An 18045-nucleotide genomic window follows, 5' to 3' on the forward strand; every position below is an offset into this window, starting at 1 on the left:
ATACATAAACAGCTCACGCAGCTCAATATCAAAAACACAAATCCAAAAACGGGCAAAAGACCTAGACAGACATTTCTCCAAAGACGACATACAGATGGCCAATAAGCACATGAAAAGCTGCTCAACATCACTAATTGTTAGAGAAATGCAAATCAAAAGTAAAATGAGGTGTCACCTCACACCAGTTAGAATGGGTATCATCAGAAAATCTACAAACAACAAATGCTGGAGAGGTTGTGGAGAAAAGGGAACCCTCTTGCACTGTTGGTGGGAATGTAAATGATACAGCCCCTATGGAGAACAGTACAGAGGTTCCTTAAAAAACTCAAAACAGAATTACCATATGACTCACTACTGGGCGTATACCCAGAGATAACCATAATTCAAAAGGACACACGCACCCCAATATTCATTGCAGCACTATTTACAATAGCCAGGTCATGAAAGCAACCTAAATGCCCAGCACCAGACGAATGGATAAAGAAGATGTGGTACGTATATACAATGGAATATTACTCAGTCATAAAAAGGAACGAAATTGGGTCATTTGTAGAGATGTGGATGAATCTAGAGACTGTCATACAGAGTGAAGTCAGTCAGAAAGAGGAAAAACAAATATCGTATATTAACGCACATATGTGGAACCTAGAAAAATGGTACAGATATACCGGTTTGCAGGGCAGAAACTGAGACACAGATGTAGAGAACAAACGTATGGACACCAAGGGGGGAAAGCCGCAGGGTGGTGGGGGTGGTGCTGTGATGAATTGGGAGATTAGGATTGACATGTATACACTGATGTGTATAAAATTGATGACTAATAAGAACCTGCTGTATAAAAAAATATAATAAAATTCAAAAAAAAAAGAAAAGAAAAAGATAATTAAAAACTTACAAGGTTTTCAACTTTTTTAGTATGTCCTATTCAAGTATTGTAAAAGTAGCTACCATGTGTCATCACCATAATTTCACAAAAGGACATTTTATCCTGCCTAAAATAAAACATCAACTCAGAACGGAGTCTTTTAAATTAAATAAATGTAGCTTTCTGCGATAAGAGAAAGCACTTAAGTTTTCTCATACCTCTACAATCTCCAACTTCATCAGGGACTAACACTAGTCCACGGGCCAGTATTTATGAACCACCGGGTTAACCACATGTCTCACATCTGTGCCACCACAGCTTCTTTTATAGAAACCCAAGCAGCAGGCTTTAAATGCATCCCTGTTAAATGCCAAGTTTAATTTTTGAATTCATAAACCTCCCAACTTGATTCCTTCATCTAATAAAGGCTTTGCATCACAAATTTGATTAGCAAGTCCTAATCAAATTATACGACTGGGAAACTCTTTAGGCTGAGTTTAATCTAGCAAACAGAATTCCTTGACAACACAAGTTAGGAAAATAAAATACAAATGAAAGTTAGTACAGGATCAAGAGTGATTTCAAAAACGTCTCAGAACACATACCATTCCCTTTGCATTTTGCTGAGACCCACATAGATTTTTACTTCCTTCTTTGGAGGCAAACTCTTTTCAACATCAGCCTTAATTCTACGAAGGAGGAATGGACGCAAAACCTTAAAAGAGCAAAAAGAAATGCAGATGACCTTATCTGTAATATAAGTATTATTTCAGGATCTCAAAAGTGTCTATTAAATACATAGAAAGAAATGTAACTTCTTGGACATCAAATTATTCTTAGGACTTCTTCCTTCCAAATATACAGCTTATTATTAGTGATTTCCTAAAGAGTAATGTTAAGATTAATATTTTTTCAATATGTAGTCAGAAAGAGAAAAATTAATATCTTATATTAACGCATATATGTGGAATCTGAAAAAACTGGTATAGAGGATCTTATTTACAAAGCAGAAAGAGATGTAGAAAATGTATGGATACCAAGGGAGAAGGGGAGGGCGAGATGAACTGGGAGATTGGGACTGATATATATACACTATTGATACTATGTATAAAACAGATAACTAGTGAGAGCCTGCTGTGTAGCACAGGGAACTCTACTCAGTGCTCTGTGGTGAGTTAAATGGGACGGAAATCCAAAAAGGAGGGGTTGTATGTATACCTATGGCTGATTCACTTTGCTGTACAGCAGAAACTAACACAACATTGTAAAGCAACTATACTCCAACAAAAATTTTTAAAAAATATATACTGTCATAAAGTATTAAAAATAGTAAATTTTCAAGATGATATTTTCAACATTCATTGCCTCTCAGATTTCAAACTAGTTACCTGCATGCAGACTGTCTAACATTACTTAAGAAATAGCTAGGTCTACATTAAGATGTCTTCATGGTTACAGTTTTTTAATTTACTACCATTTTCTTATGGAAGTAGACAAATGTAAAGTATACAAATGTAAAGTATACAAAGTATACAAATCGTGAATGCATTTTAATCAAGTAAACATACCCATGTAACCATCTCCTAGATAAACAGAACATCCCATAAATCCTTCTGTAAACTTACCAGTCACTATCCCCCTTTTTCTTCCCAAAGGTAAGCAATATTCATACTTTTTAACATCATAAATTAGTTTTGCCTGTTTTTAACTATAAAGACTCATGCTCATTTATATCTGGTTTCTTTTACACAACATTATACTTGTGAGACATACCAATGTTGTATGCAGTTGACATCTATAAAACTAAAGATATTCTTTTATTTGTGTCATCCTTTGTTCTATTTACACTAGCTTATAAAAATATAATCACCACAAAACAAATTAAAAATTGGTGAGAAAAATAATAAGCAACAGTACTCTAATGCCATCACGTAAGGAAGCTAGTGCGGCCCTAGCCGGAAGCTAGCACCAACTGCCAGACACATGAGCAAGGACCTTCAGCCCCACTGGCCCTCTTCCAGAACCGTCCAGGTATATGCAGCTGGATAAGTACAGGTAAAACCAGCAAAGAGCCCTCTCAGCCAACTCATAACTTCTGGAATTATTAAAACACATACAATTTAGGTTTTGGTGCGGGTTTTTGGGGGTGCTGGGGGGTGTTGCAACAATAGAAAACTCATACGACAAGAATTATCTCATTCCTAAGTACACCCATGTGATTGTGAATATACTCTTTCATTATGAGATCACAGGAGCTATGGTGGGATTTTCAGGACAGAGCAGAATGGTAGCCACCAGACCTTTTCCCCTGATTTGGTAAGTATCTTCATACAAACAAACAAATGCCAAAACTGGTATTCTGTTGTGTGGATTTTAGTATGCTTTACCTACATATACCCATCTATTTATTAAAGCAAAGCCTACATATATACTCCACAGTCCTTCAAACAGATAAATCTAAGTGCTTACATGCTTGAATGCCATCTAAATTGAAACAAAGGTGTCTAGATCATCATCTTCAAATGTTTAACAAAATAAAATTTCAGTACATAGAATTTTAAAGTATCTTAAAAATTAATTTATGTAGAAAGAAATATCGGAACATTCATAAAATTTTTAATTTTTTCCCCTTAATCAAATATCCACTTTGAGCCAGGCATTGTGCTAGGGATACAAGAACAAATGTTAAGACATACTCTGCCTTTGTGTTTACAATGCAGCAGGGAAAACATGTGTAAATAAGTCATTTCAGTACCCTGTGCAAAGTCCTATAACTTAGAATGTCAAGATTAGTAAAGATAGAATATACAGAAGGAGTCTCTAGGCTGGTCTCAGCCTGGGTATTCATGGAGAAAGTGACATCACCACTGAGTCTTGGCCTAGGTGTTATCAGTTAGAGGGCAGGAAAGGGGATACTAGATGTGGCAAAAAAGGTAAGCAGAGAGACTGAAATTAGCACAATGTTTACAGAAAACTGACAATGGAGCCAGCAACTCTAGCAAATTAAAGCTTGATATATTTACCCTGCAGGCCAGGGTATCACAATTTGTGGTCTATCAGAGAAATTTCTATCTTCCTACCAACTTTCACTTGTGAATCTCCACAGGAAGAAACGAAGCCATACTTCACGGCAAAAACATATCAACTCTTCTCGCACTGAGCTATTAGCAACTGCTTACACACAGTCACTGGATTTAAGAACAACAGATGGACCTTTGGCCTTTTAGAACAAAATCTGTTAGATTCTCCTACGGAATGTAAATGGAACTAAGCTTCCAAAACTTATCTATATTAAGTCCTTATGCAACTCTTCTTTCCCCCACTGTACTTTTTTAACCCTAAGGGATTACTTTTTTCCTTCATAAAGTTAGTATTCCACCCTAGGTTCGTTCTAAGGCTAAAACTGCCTATATTACCCCCCCTCCCATCATAAGATTAAGCAGTTAAGTGGGCAGGATTCAAACAGATCTGATGCTAAAGCCACTGTGCTTTCTGTTAACAGAAAAATAATGCACTAATTTAAATCTGTAGCATTTTTCCCACTGGAAATATGCTTTCTAACCCTACTCCAAAATACTTACCATATGAAGCCTCTCAACTAGCTTTTGATCCCCAAGGCAATTGTTTGTATCAAACCAGGAATCAAAGTCCTAGATTAACAAATAAAAAATACGTTAAGATCAGAGATAATATTAACTACAAATACCCTGTTATGCTAGTTATATAGCATATAATAATTTCTAAAATTAATTCAATGTTTGAGTTGTGAACCACAAATATCATTTAGTTCAATTCTTTACTTTTCATATGCGCTATTGTTAGCAATTAATTTTAGAACTAGTTTGAGAATCATAATTTCCTTAACATTTTTCTCAAAAACATCCAGATGCCAAGTTTCATAGTGAAAAGAAAATTGTTAGAAACCAAGTTTTACAGAATTAGAAAATCAATATCCTTGAAAAAATATCCTTCTTCAGTTTCAGAAAACCTTAAAAACTAAAACCACTTCACGGTTTGTTCTCAAAGGCCATTCAGACTACTCAAACACAAGCTTTCTAGAGCAATGTCAATTTTCATTAAACTTACTAAAAGTGAAATTGAGATTATCAGCATTTCATTAGTATTTGGGTAGGATTTGAACAAGGACAGTTTCCCTATCCTTACCTCTTTAGCATATTTATTATATACAGCTGACCCTTGAACAATGCAGAGGTTAGGAGCACCAATACTCCATGCAGCTGAAAATCCACATGTAACTTATAGGCAGCCCTCCCACTGTGGATCATGCAGAACTATAGTATTTACTACTGAAAAAAAAAAATGTGGACCCGCCCAGTTCAAACTTGTATTGTTCAGGGTCAACTGTATTTGCTTTGTTAGTAAACATAATCTTAGAGTTCACTGTGTTAACTAAAACAAAGCTTTAGCAGAGATTATTAAACAAATGGAAGTGTCAATGTGGTAGGAAAAAAATTATCTCAAAAACAAAATCAAAATACATAAAGCAGAACTAAAGTAGCTTGATGACACTGACTAAATGTCTTTCAAGAACACAATTTTCTCTACTCTTAAAATGATCCTTACTTAACACAACAAACCAAAATTAACACCTTTTTGGAACTTATTTGAATAAGCTCTTCAAAGCCACACACACTCCAGCAATGGGAACAAAGGGTCAAAAATGAATTCTAGTCCAACAAAAAAATGAAATTACTAATAAGCACAGACTCTCGACATAATGTACATTATGTTCCTAAGTACAACCAACAGTTCAAATAGTTAATTAACCATTTCCATCACTGCAAATAATCTATCAAAGGTGAGGATTAGGTTCTATGTTTGCTAGACCGTAAGAAAGAATGGTTAGACATATTTCACCAAATTGAAGGCCATCTTGGGGAGAGGGCATCCTGGGGACTTAAAACACAGGCAACATGAAGTACGCAAATTCACTTGGGGGAACACCCTGAGCACTACCTTAAAAACATAAGCAATCCACCTAGAGCCACTGAAACAATGTCAGGCCAACAGGACCACCAAATAAGAATGTGACTCTATGACATTCCAGAGAGAACAAACCATGATTTCTAAAATAAGACTAAAATCAAAAGGCACAAAAGTAAATTCTCAGAATGCATACAAAACTTAGTAGGTTACACGAGGCTAACTACCTAAAGGCGTAAAAAAGTAATGATTATCTCAAGTAGACTGAAAGGTAGGCCAATTCTTTTTTTTTATTCTTCTGGTTTTATTGAGATAAACTGACACACAGCTCTGGGTAAGTTTAAGGTGTACAGCACAATGATTTGACTTACACACATCATGAAATGATTATCACAATGTTTACAGAACATCCATCATCTCATATATGTACAAAATCAAAGAAACAAAAAATATTTTTCCTTGTAATGAAAACTCTTAGGATTTATTACTATTAATTACTCTTAGTTGTTGTTTACTCTCAACAACTTTCATGTATAACATACAGCAGTGTTAACTACGTTTATCACTCTGTACATTACATCTCTGTTACTTATTTATAAGTGGAAGATAAATAAGTACAATAAACTTTGTGCCTTTTGACTGGCTTCATCCAATTCCCCCCCTCCCTCTGCCTCTGGTAACTACAAATCTGATCTCTTTTTCTATGAGTTCATTTGTTTGTTTGTTTGTTTTGCGATACACAGGCCTCTCACTGTTGTGGCCTCTCCCGTTGCAGAGCTCCGGACACGCAGGCTCAGCGGCTATGGCTCACAGGCCCAGCCGCTCCGCGGCATGTGGGATCTTCCCGGACCAGAGCACGAACCCGTGTCCCCTGCATCGGCAGGTGGACTCTCAACCACTGCACCACCAGGGAAGCCCCATTTGTTTGATTTCTGAAGCAGGCCAATTCTATTACAAAAATGTATAGTATTAAAAAACATTATTCCAACTAGAAAATAATAAGAAATACTTACATCAGCTGAATTAAAGACATCTGGCAACAAAAAATTAAGAAGTGACCAAAGCTCATGCAGGTTGTTTTGAAGAGGTGTTCCAGTTAATAATAGTCGATTTGTAGTCTTGAATTCCCTCACTATTTCTGACAACTGAAAGAAACAAATTCATCATTAGGATGAATATTCTGTACATCGATCGAATTCTAAACTAAGGTACAAATGATTTGCACATCTAAATATCAAATTACCTTCGATTTTTCATTCTTGATCCTGTGAGCTTCATCTATAACTAAGTACCTCCAATTAAATTTCTTGAAAACAGACTTCTCTTTAATAAGCATTTCATAAGATGTTACACATACATCCCATTCTCCTGGTAATAAAACGTCTCTGACGAAAGCAGCCTGTGTAGCAAAAGAAAAAATTTACACCATGCAGAAATAAACTACACATTAAATTTACTGATGACAAGGAGGTAATCTACTATGTAAAAGGGGGTGGGAAGAGTAAAAAGAAGAGTCATCTATAGTACGCAAGCAGCTAGAACCAGCTCAAAGTAACTTCATTAACCATGAAGTAATCATGTCAGAGCCATTTAGTAAAAACAAACTGACAAAATTCTTCGGTACAAAAGTCAACAGACTAACTATTAAAATGTCTTCTTTCCTCGATTCCACTAGGTGCTGAAATTCTTAGCACATAGGTTTAGAAAAGGATAGAGAGTTTTCTGACATAAAGATAGATAAGGAGTAAAGGCTAGTTTGCAGTAAGCACTTTCATTCCTTTTATGTTTATAGATCTATTAAGACACTGCTATTAATTTTCTCATTTTACAGGTGAGGAAACTAAAGACTGGTTAAACAATTGGGCTTCAAAGCATAATAAGCAATTTTGTAACTTAGAATACAAAAAGGGAGAAAAGAAATCTAGAGTCATCACTGATAGCTGAATAAAGGGAAAACAAAATTAGGTACATAGTCCTTCAATGCAGTATGAGTACATTTTTTAATCTGAATTTTATACTCTTAATAGTGTCATTATTTCCGTATCTTCTTCCAAAAAGGATGTGCCAACTTATCAATATTTTAACTTATTTCGATAGTTATCACACCGACTCATCACGTTACTATTTACATTATTATTTACTATTACAAATTACTATTCCATGACTATTACCATTATATACATCAATCTAAAAATCTGGCTCCTTAAATTTCTAACCACCTCACACACTCAAAACTTCTTTTAAAAATAAGAAAATGGGGCTCCCCTGGTGGCGCAGTGGTTGAGAGTCCGCCTGCGGATGCAGGGGATACAGGTTCGTGCCCTGGTCCAGGAAGATCCCACATGCCGCGGAGCGCTAGGCCCGTGAGCCATGGCCGCTGAGCCTGCGCGTCCGGGGCCTGTGCTCCACAACGGGAGAGGCCACAACAGTGAGAGGCCCGCGTACGGCAAAAAAAAAAAAAAAAAAAAAAAAAAAAAAAAAAAAAAAAGAAAAAAAAGAAAATGCTGCTAGAATGAGACACAGCCTTTGATTTTGTAACTACCCCCAGAAAGCAGGAGAGAAAACAACTATATTCTTATAGCTTTCTACAGTCTACAACACCATTTTCATAGTATAAATCTTAACCATCAAAAAAATATTCCACTTATAAATTACTAATATTTGTGAAGACCAAGCTTATTATTGGACCCTTTTTCCTCTCCTTTTATCCCTCCTCTAATTATCCCCCTCCCACAAAACCTAAATTCAAATTCTTTTAATATCAAAAATGTAATGAAATATGAGAAACTTACTCTTTGTTCTTTATCTCCTATTAAACAAACAGACCTAAGTGTTGGTACCCATCTCTTGAATTCACTCATCCAGTTGTGTAATGTAGACTTAGGAACCAAAACCATATGAGGACCAGGAATGTTTCTATAGTGTTTCATGTACCCAAGAAGAGAAATTGTTTGAAGAGTCTTTCCCAGGCCCTGAAAGAAAAATAAACACAAAGCAATGAAATACAAAAACAAAACAGACTTCCATATTCATCCTTCCCGACATATATGGAAACATTTAAAAGAAAAGCTATGTGTACAGCTAACAAATGGCAAAAACTTAGTATGTGTCAAGTTTACAAGTGTTACGTCATTTAACCTTCACAAGCCTTTGAAGGATGTACTATTACCATCTCCATAAGGCCCAGATATTTAAGTGACTTTCCCAAGGTCACCTAGCAGAGCTAGAATTGATACCTATTTCTTTTGATTCCATACTTTCTCTAAGCAATTGTCTTGGCACTATAGCTATAGGGAAACATAAAACATTCACTACATAACTAGTAAATAGTAAACAAGATATAATGTTTTACGGGACAGAACTGTACAAGCTACCATCATGGATAAAATATTTCTCGATGACATTCAATTGACCCCACCACCTGTGTTTTGTAGAATTGAAGGGAGATGGCCAAATCATTACATTGTAAAAGTCAACCAAAGGCATGTTTCTCAAAATGTATTATTTTTAAATTTATTATACTTTCATAGATAATAATTCCTCACAGCTGAAGTACAGATGTAAGATCCCACTTATGCAACTAAAGTGAGCTTTTATCAGTTTGACAGAGGGTTAGTTTGCTAACAGTTCTAGAGTATAATCAATAAACTATATGCTGCAAGCCTTAACTTTTATAAATCTAATGATGTATAAGGTTTTAAATTATAAAATGTGGACTTGTACAAAGCTATCAAACACATACCATTTCATCTGCTAGGATACCATTGATGCCGTTCTCATACAAAGAAATGAGCCAATTTAATCCTCGGACCTGATAATCTCTCAGTTTACCCCATTTTACATCTAAGAACAAAAGAAAAACGACATGCACATTTTAAAGACAATAAAAACAGGTGGGAAGCTCCCCCTCCATCTGATACTCAGAGGTTTAACTTGGGCCTACACATGTTTATTCTGACTGTACTTTCTTTACTAGGTCTTAAGAATGGTAATTTTGCAAGTTTCAAATCAGTGGAGGTAGTGGCGGTGGTCTGGAGTGGAGATGACGGATATGGAAGACAACCGAGTACAGGAACCATGACAGGTGGCATCAGAGTACCTCAATCACTCAGTTCCTATGTTACCCATATACTGGTCCTAGAGACTCTTTGGCCTCTCTATTTCCTTTTTCAATGTTACTACAAGTGTTTCTAACCAAACGTTTTCACCTTCCCTGATGACCTCTGGGGACTTTGTTTTTGTCCTAACAAAGAGGAAATAGGAATTAGAAGAGATCGTTTTTCCTTTACCCTTCCCTAATTTACTTTTTTTACTTTTCCAAGGGGTCCTACAAAAAGGAACTGTATCTCTTTCAGGGTTTATTACATATTTCCCACCCCATAATAACTACTAAGTATATGGAACATAAATAACCCAACTTTTTTAAAAAACTATGTATTTTGTACTCCATCCCTTTTGAAAAACACTGCTTTGAGATGAAGAGTTCATCAATGCTGGGAAAACTAGTTACAATGTAGGAATGTGAGAAAGAGATAACAAATCATTCAAATTTCCTTTCTCCTGGTAAATCTGGTTCTGGCCTCTAGCTTCATGAAAAGAAATGGAAACTGCGTACTGTGTAGCAAAACAAAAAAAAAATCTGGAGGTACACGCTTTAACCAGCCTGCTGAATTTCTAACCAAATCCTATCTTCCCCGAAGTTCAGTTTGCTAATTATTAAGATAACAAATCCAAACTATACATCCTATATTGACTATTATAAATTTTTTTTGGCTCACAACCACTATGATCATACAAACTTGTCATCAAGTGAGACAGAGAAAGGAGGTCAGGAAAAAAACGCTGGGCTTCAGTGAAGACAACCGTGCCACCAGACAACCAAGATCATATATGGGTAAAACCTAAACCTTGTTAACCATGTTTTCTCTTGGAAAACCTTTAATAACAAGTACATTTTGGAAAAAAATTTAAAACAGATAGAAAATCAGAAGATGAGTAAAAACAGTCTTTATGAAGTGCCCTTTTTTACACATTAGTCTTCTTATCTGGGGCAAATATAAGGCAAACTTCATTCCCAGTTTTACATATACATTCAGGCCACAACAAGCACAATGGCGTTTTATGACCCTTTGAAATACAGCACCACTATTGTACTAATATACTATGGCTTCCATCCAAAAAATATCTGAAGTTCATTTCATTATCAATAAATTTCAAAAGATCACTAAAAATTCCATTTATAAATTACAGCCAAGAAAAATCCAGAACATTAACCAAAGGATATCTCACAAGGGGATGTTTCAGAGATCAAGTAATTAAATATGTGTAACGTACATGATGGAGAGTCTTCAAATCGAGTGCAAACATTGGTTGCTTTGGAGCTTTCTGTTAATAATTCTTCATCCTCCTCTTGCTCTGTTCTTCGGTGCCGATAGCTGTCAAGTTTAAAATAAAATCAAGTGATTTGAGTTTTGGCTTTAATTTTGACTACCAGCTACTATTTCAACATAATAGTCAAGAGGCTGACCAAGATTACACAATAATCTCTTAACAGGGATGTAAATTAAGACAAAAAAGTAAACAGTAGAAATAATTAGTAAATTTAAACCTGAAATGTTTTACATGGCTTTCTAAGATATACATACAGTTTTCAAAATAGAGTAATACCTTAGGTTAACCAGAACCTGATAAACATAAATGTGATAATCTAATTTCAAGGAAATATGCAGTCAGAAAAACCTCATAATTTGCATTTTAAAGTTAAGTATTTTGCCCCCCGACCTCAAATAGTACCAAAAGTCACATTTTTAAAACTACAGCTTTCACCAAAAGCTGCAGAATATGCAGAATAGAGACTTTGGGCTTAAGCAATGACTCTTAACTAGATTCATCAGAATTACTCAAAGCATTTTAAATACACTTGCCCAGATTCTACATCCCAAGAGAATCAGAGACTTCCTCTTAATAACTAATTTTCTGTAGTTATAATATTGCCAGATGTCTTAATCTCTAAAGGACTCAGGTAAGTAAAACTATTTACTCCCCAATTCTCAAGTTTCCAATTATACCTTCATATTTTCAACAAATATTTTCATTTAAATTAGAAAACAGTAGATTATTCCACTCTTGTGACCTCTAAATCTAACTTACTGCTTATTTCTACCAAAACTACATGCTTGATGGGAGAGGATAATCAGCCTTCCCAGACAGAGAAATAGTCCTCAGAAATACAGGCCAAGGCAATAAAAACGCAAGGATGTTTTTGTTTGTTTTATGTGCTTCTAATCAGAAGGTCTTAGTGAAAAGTGTTATTTCTTGTGCTTCTCTGCATTCCAACCCTATGAAACCTAGTGCAAAGATCTACCCGCCCCCCCAACCCCAAGTTATTCTCCATAAACTGAGAATATTAACTTCGTTTTTTTCTTTATAAAGTCTCCTTCACAATATATTATCAAGATAATTATTATGGTTGTTAAAACTGAAGATAAAAGCTGGAATATGCTTTATTACTTCAAATTGAGGCATCGTTGATTGTTAACTGGATGATGGAAAGGGGAAAAAAAGCATATATCTACTTTTACTGAAGGACAGGACAGTACCATTACCCTAATTACTTCACTTAAGCTAATTTTCCATTTAAGATGGTTTGATGGGTAGAAAAGAAATCTATTAACCAAGACTCCTTTTCTTCACCAACACTAATAAGATCAAAGCTGAACAATTTTTTATCTATTTACTACATGGTATCTTTATCTTACAGGCTCTTAATAGAAGTGTTTCTTCTCATGCCATCATACTGATGACCCCATAACAATATCCATTACAGCAGTCTGCATTTCCAGAGCACGAGACTGACGCTATTTAAACAGCTGCAAACTTCAAGTCTGAAAAATTTAAATACATCTGAATTGCAAAGTTCTCATGAAGTTTCATACGTATTAAAACAAAAGCACTTTGGTTACAAACAATGGATTAGCAAAAAAGATATATCAGATGAGTAGAATACCCCAAATAAAATTAAGGTAATATGCTTTTTGATGATAATGCCCTCGAGATAGAGCTAATACCTCCATGTTTCTGTATACTATGTAGTAAATTTAACAGTGTTGATAACAGTTTGTACTCTCCTCTTTTAAATAACCTAGCATATTTTAATTACTGATCACATTTCATTTTTCAGTTTGGAAATTACATATAGCCATTCCAGGGAGCTGAGATTGCCCTAAATTTATTATTACAAACTGAACATCTTAGTTATCCAACCAGCACAAATTCTAAAAAAAATCTATCAATTCAACATGTAAGAATTACTTTACACATATTGAACCACCACCTAACAGTGTCATCATACACCTTGACACTTCAATTTATATAAAGAAAACTAAGTATGTAACAAAAATTTTAAACAAACTGCTGTGGCATAAATCATCACAACATCCACACACAAGCACAGACTTCAGATAATAGCAATACCCTCAATGCATGTATGTGGTTTAGGAGACCAGAGCACACCCCAAGTCAGATCTAAGTTCAAAGCTGGATTATTCTAATTCCTTCTAGGTGATGTTAAATAGGCCGCTTAACCTCTGCATTTGTTTCCACTCCAAGGAGTGGAATACATCTGAATTCCCTATTCAGTCCATATAAAAATAAAGCATTATGCAAATTTTTATTTATTTATACATGTATGGCTATATCCTGCCAAGCCAATCAGGCCAAATAAATAACAGCACCAAAACAATTTTTTTTAATAAAGTGATTTTATGCTCCTAATGAAGACTATCAAAAATAAGTCTGCTTCAACTATTAAGTATCAAATATTACTCACTCGCCAACTGACAGCAAGTTCTGTTTCTCATCCTTTTTTATTCGTGGGCGCCCTGGTTTCATCTTCAAAGGTGAGGTTGGAGTCTTCTGAGCAGCAGGCTGAATGAAATGTGCAAACAGCTCTGTCTGCTTTAATAAATATTCAAATCTATTTGCCCGGTCAGTTTGCTGCAAAAAATTTTAAAACACATTTTATCAGAATATTAATACAACTTCAGAAATCAAGGTTTCAACATGCCTCCACACAACAATCTCAGAAATTAAAAGGAACAAACTACTGCTATGGGTAACAACACAGATGAGCTTCAAAAGCATTATACTAAATGAAAGAAACCAAACATAAAAGACTACATACTATACGATCCAACTTATATGAAATTCTAAGCAGTGATTTCGTAGAAAGCAGATCTGAAGTGGCAAGGGGATGAGGGCAGGAGCAAAAGTTTTGGGGATCACAGAACTGTTCTACATCATGACTGTAAGGTGGTTAAATGACCGCATGTGTTTGCCAAAACTCACTGAATTACAAATATAAAACTACTGTGTGTCAATTATACTTCAATACAGTTGACGAAAAAATATCAAATAAAAAATCAAAAGACATTATGCAATACAAGTGTATTTATTCAGAAGGGGGAAAATGCATTGGTCATTCATCAGTTAGGCTGTTTTAAATTTTAAAAGGCTATAAGGCTTGAAAAACATCTATTAAGTTCATGAAATATTCATTAACCCAATGCAGTTCTTAATACCATTTCTTATTTTCATATCTAAGATCTACTGCTTTGAATGTTCCCTATTATCACACAAAGAGAATGGAAGAATTTAAACCAAAAAACATTTAAGATCTTGAAATGAAGTTTTTATAAAAATAAACAAGGGTGGGGCTTCCCTAGTGGCACAGCAGTTGAGAGTCTGCCTGCCGGTGCAGGGGACACGGGTTCGATCCCTGGTCTGGGAAGATCCCACATGCCGCAGAGCAGCTAGGCCCGTGAGCCACAAGTGCTGAGCCTGTGCGTCTGGAGCCTGTGCTCCTCAACAAGAGAGGCCGCGACACTGAGAGGCCTGAGCACCGCGATGAAGAGTGGCCCCCGCTCGTCGCAACTAGAGAAAGCCCTCGCACAGAAACGAAGACCCAACACAGCCTATCAATCAATCAATCAATAAATAGAAATGCTGTAGAATTATTTAAAAAAAAAAACCCTTGGGGGTTAGTTCTGTGAAACACTGCATAAAATTTTAAAAAATAAAAATAAATAAACAAGGGAAATCGAGAGCCTTTAAGACAACAGACTTTTTACAGACACTCTAACAGTTTGGTTAAAAAAAGGAGAAACAAGAAGACAAGAGTTCAATAAACAGAGAAACCAGTTACTCAACTCAACATCTCTACCTATAAATGCTTAAAATGTCAATTTTAGAATGAATTCCAAAACAATATTTTACCTAGCAAACACCAGAGATACTCAAACATCGTAATGTTGTAAAAACTATGTATTTTTTAAAGGAAAACATAATTTTTTTAAATCATACCAAGGTAAAACTGAAGCCCAATTTGCTATCAGGAAGGCACAGGGTGACTGTTTCACTGGACCACAAATGTAGCCCAATCCATACAACTAACAACAGGTCAACATGTTTCTCCTTAGTAATGTTCTATAGATGACAAGCTTCAGTTGTTTGTTTCTGAAGACTAAAAAACTGTTTTAAAGTACTGAACTGAGATCCATATACATATATGTATTTTGCACAATTTCATTTCCTAATACATGTATAATAAAAGAAAAGCCAAGAACATGCAATGAGAAAGATGCTGCTACTTAAAAAAGACTATTATTGTTGCTATGTTTGGATCAAGATAAATAAGCTCTGGAAATAAATTCAGATAGGTCAGAGTCTAGATATTTTAAAGTAAAAGTACTCTACAGTATTCAAATCACTGAATATGTATTCTTCACTTCTTTAAAAACATTTTCAAATCAAAATTTTCTTCATAAATACCTATTCAATTCAAAAAATACTTCTGTGTGTCTACCAGAAAAGGTGTTTTGTTTCTTTAGGAAGTTTTCATTATAATCCAATATTGAAAACAGAAAATAGGTAAATTATGTAAGACTGTCAGAAAATGATGAATACTCAGAAGTAAAAATAAAGCAGAGTGATGGCAAGTGCAAGGAGCACTGAAATTTTAACCACGAAGATCAGGAAAATCCGAACAGAGGTAATGTTTCAACAGAGAAGGGAGGGGGTCCCCCCAATTCTTAGACCTTATCACACCTCTCTAATGCTCAAAAACCTTTAATGGCTCTAGATGTCTTAAGGTGGTATTTTTTCAAAGTGTGGTTCATGATCCATCAGACCAAAAATATCCAAGATCTCTGTTCTCTGTTATCTTCTACAAGGTCAAGTTTGAGAACTACTGTCTTAAAGAATTAAATATAAGTTTCACCAGGGCCTTACAAAAGATTCCGTAATTTCCAAAATTCTCTCTCGGTTACAAACTAGTTGCAAAAAACCAAGTTCAGAACACACAGAATAAGCTTTCAGTAGAACTGTGGCAAAGATTTGAGGGGAATAACAGGCAAAGACCTTGCTGCTTGAAAAAATGAGAAGGTTAAGATAAAAATGACTTGGAAAAAAAAAAAACAAAAAAAATTAAAAAAAATAAAGTAATTACATTTCAGCAGGAAAAAAAAATGACTTGAGATCTTAAAAGAGGGGTAAGGAAAATGAACCTATCTACAAAATAAAAACAGATTCACAGACATAGAGATCAGACTTGTGGTTGCCAATGGGGGGGAGGGGAGGAAGAGGGATGGACTGGGAATTTGGGGTTGGTAGATGCAAACTAGTACATTTAGAATGGATAAACAATAAGGTCCTACTCTTAGCACACAGAACTACATCCAATCTCCTGGGATAAACCATAATGGAAAAGAATATTAAAAAAAGAATGCATATATGTGTAAAACTGAGTCACTCTGCTGTACAGCACAGACTGGCACAACACTGTCAATCAACTACACCTCAATTAAAAAAAAAAGGTTTAAGGAGAAAAATCGCTTCCTAAAAATCAGAAACAATAGAATAAGATTAGGAACCTAAAAGGAATGAAGCATAAAATCAAATGGAAGATTAAAATCAATAGCCTTGGAAAAAGCTTCTTTCTCTGAGACAGAAGGAAACGACCAGGACAGTAGAAGCTATACATGCTTGGAAACAGAGAGGAAGTAAATTGATGATGGGCCTGCAATTCTTTGTGGAGGAAGACTGAAAATGAGGGTGTGGCAGAAAGGAGTAGAACACTTAATCAGAGTGGCAAAGTTTTAGAATGGCTAAATGGGATTGTTGAAAGCCAAAGACAGTAAAAACCATAAACTTATTCCGGTACCAGTCAGCACTATTATTTTAGTTTTCTCAAGTAGTACTCAGCATCTTGGGTTCAAGAATGAAGAGTGGCTATCAAGACTTACCTATGAATAGGATCTAGCAGATGATAAAGAAGTTGCTTGGAAGAAAACTGCTTCTCAAGATCATGATGTTGAAAAAGGAAATTAAACTAGGAGACTAAAAAATCTGTAGGAAGTGAGAAAAAATTTACAATAAAGGGAACCGTGAAGACAAGAAGCATTGTAAAGAACCATGAAAACCTCCATTATATAATCAGATTTGTGTTGTAAATATACTTTGCAAAAACACAAAGAGATGTGGAAGAAGCCAGAGCATCAGAAAGGAGCCAAATAAAGATGCCAACACAATTATTCATGCAACAGAAGAATACTGAACTAGGGTGATGAGGAAAAGATAAGAGAAATATTTATGAAGTTAAATTTGCCAAGACTATTAAAACTATGAGGTACTGTAACAGCTTGGGTATTTATTAAGAGAAAGTTTCATTCATTGAGATAATCCTAAGTGTAAGTGTGGGGTAGAGATAAGGAATTCAATTTTGGATACTCCTAAATAAGAGGTACCAAAGGAACTTAAATGTCCAACGAACAAATGAAAATGCAATGGTTGGAGGCATCTGAAGTATTCACTTAGAGATGGCAGATGAAAACCAGTGACAAGGATCAAACTGTCCAAGAACAAATGTTCAGAATGTAATGAGAAGGACAAAGGAATTAGTCAAGTAAATAGGATATCATCAAGGAAAAAAAGGTCTCTCAAGGCAAGAAAAAATTCTGTGGAGTGGTCAATGGTGTCAAACACAAGTGACAGCAAGGAAAATCAAACTACAATTAAGCCAAAGAACTGGCCATTAGAATCACTAGTACAGTGTTAATGACAGAATCTAAGTTGTGAAGCGTTAATGGAACGAATGGGAAAAGTAGAGCTGGAAATTATATCTTTTCCTTCAGTTAAGTTTGACAGCAAAGAAAGGCAGCAGGACAGTTACAGATATACAC

At 35.3% G+C, this 18045-nt stretch overlaps 1 protein-coding gene and 1 long non-coding RNA gene across 4 annotated transcripts in view; one reads left to right on the forward strand and one right to left on the reverse strand.

Moving 5' to 3' along the window:
- Positions 1-18045, reverse strand: part of SMARCA5 (SNF2 related chromatin remodeling ATPase 5) — a 46552-nt gene that overhangs the window by 23916 nt on the left and 4591 nt on the right. Inside the window, exons 3-10 of the mRNA XM_019926524.3 lie at positions 13638-13804; positions 11144-11244; positions 9552-9652; positions 8602-8781; positions 7053-7208; positions 6823-6954; positions 4447-4515; positions 1471-1580 (exon numbers count right to left, since the gene is read on the reverse strand). Coding sequence (XP_019782083.1) covers positions 1471-1580; positions 4447-4515; positions 6823-6954; positions 7053-7208; positions 8602-8781; positions 9552-9652; positions 11144-11244; positions 13638-13804 — 1016 coding nt within the window. The remainder of the gene's footprint in view (positions 1-1470; positions 1581-4446; positions 4516-6822; positions 6955-7052; positions 7209-8601; positions 8782-9551; positions 9653-11143; positions 11245-13637; positions 13805-18045) is intronic.
- Positions 3033-12931, forward strand: LOC141278816 (uncharacterized). 3 transcript variants are annotated; one of them, XR_012332156.1, is made up of 3 exons: positions 3033-3181; positions 9786-9893; positions 12570-12931. It is a non-coding gene; the product is annotated as an uncharacterized lncRNA (long non-coding RNA). The 3 variants fall into 3 exon arrangements; XR_012332157.1 differs by lacking the exon at positions 12570-12931 and adding an exon at positions 11060-11190; XR_012332155.1 differs by lacking the exon at positions 12570-12931 and having other exon boundaries at positions 9786-11190.

The sequence above is a fragment of the Tursiops truncatus genome, chromosome 5 (genome assembly GCF_011762595.2).
Source record: "Tursiops truncatus isolate mTurTru1 chromosome 5, mTurTru1.mat.Y, whole genome shotgun sequence".
NCBI classification, from domain to species: Eukaryota; Metazoa; Chordata; class Mammalia; order Artiodactyla; family Delphinidae; genus Tursiops; species Tursiops truncatus.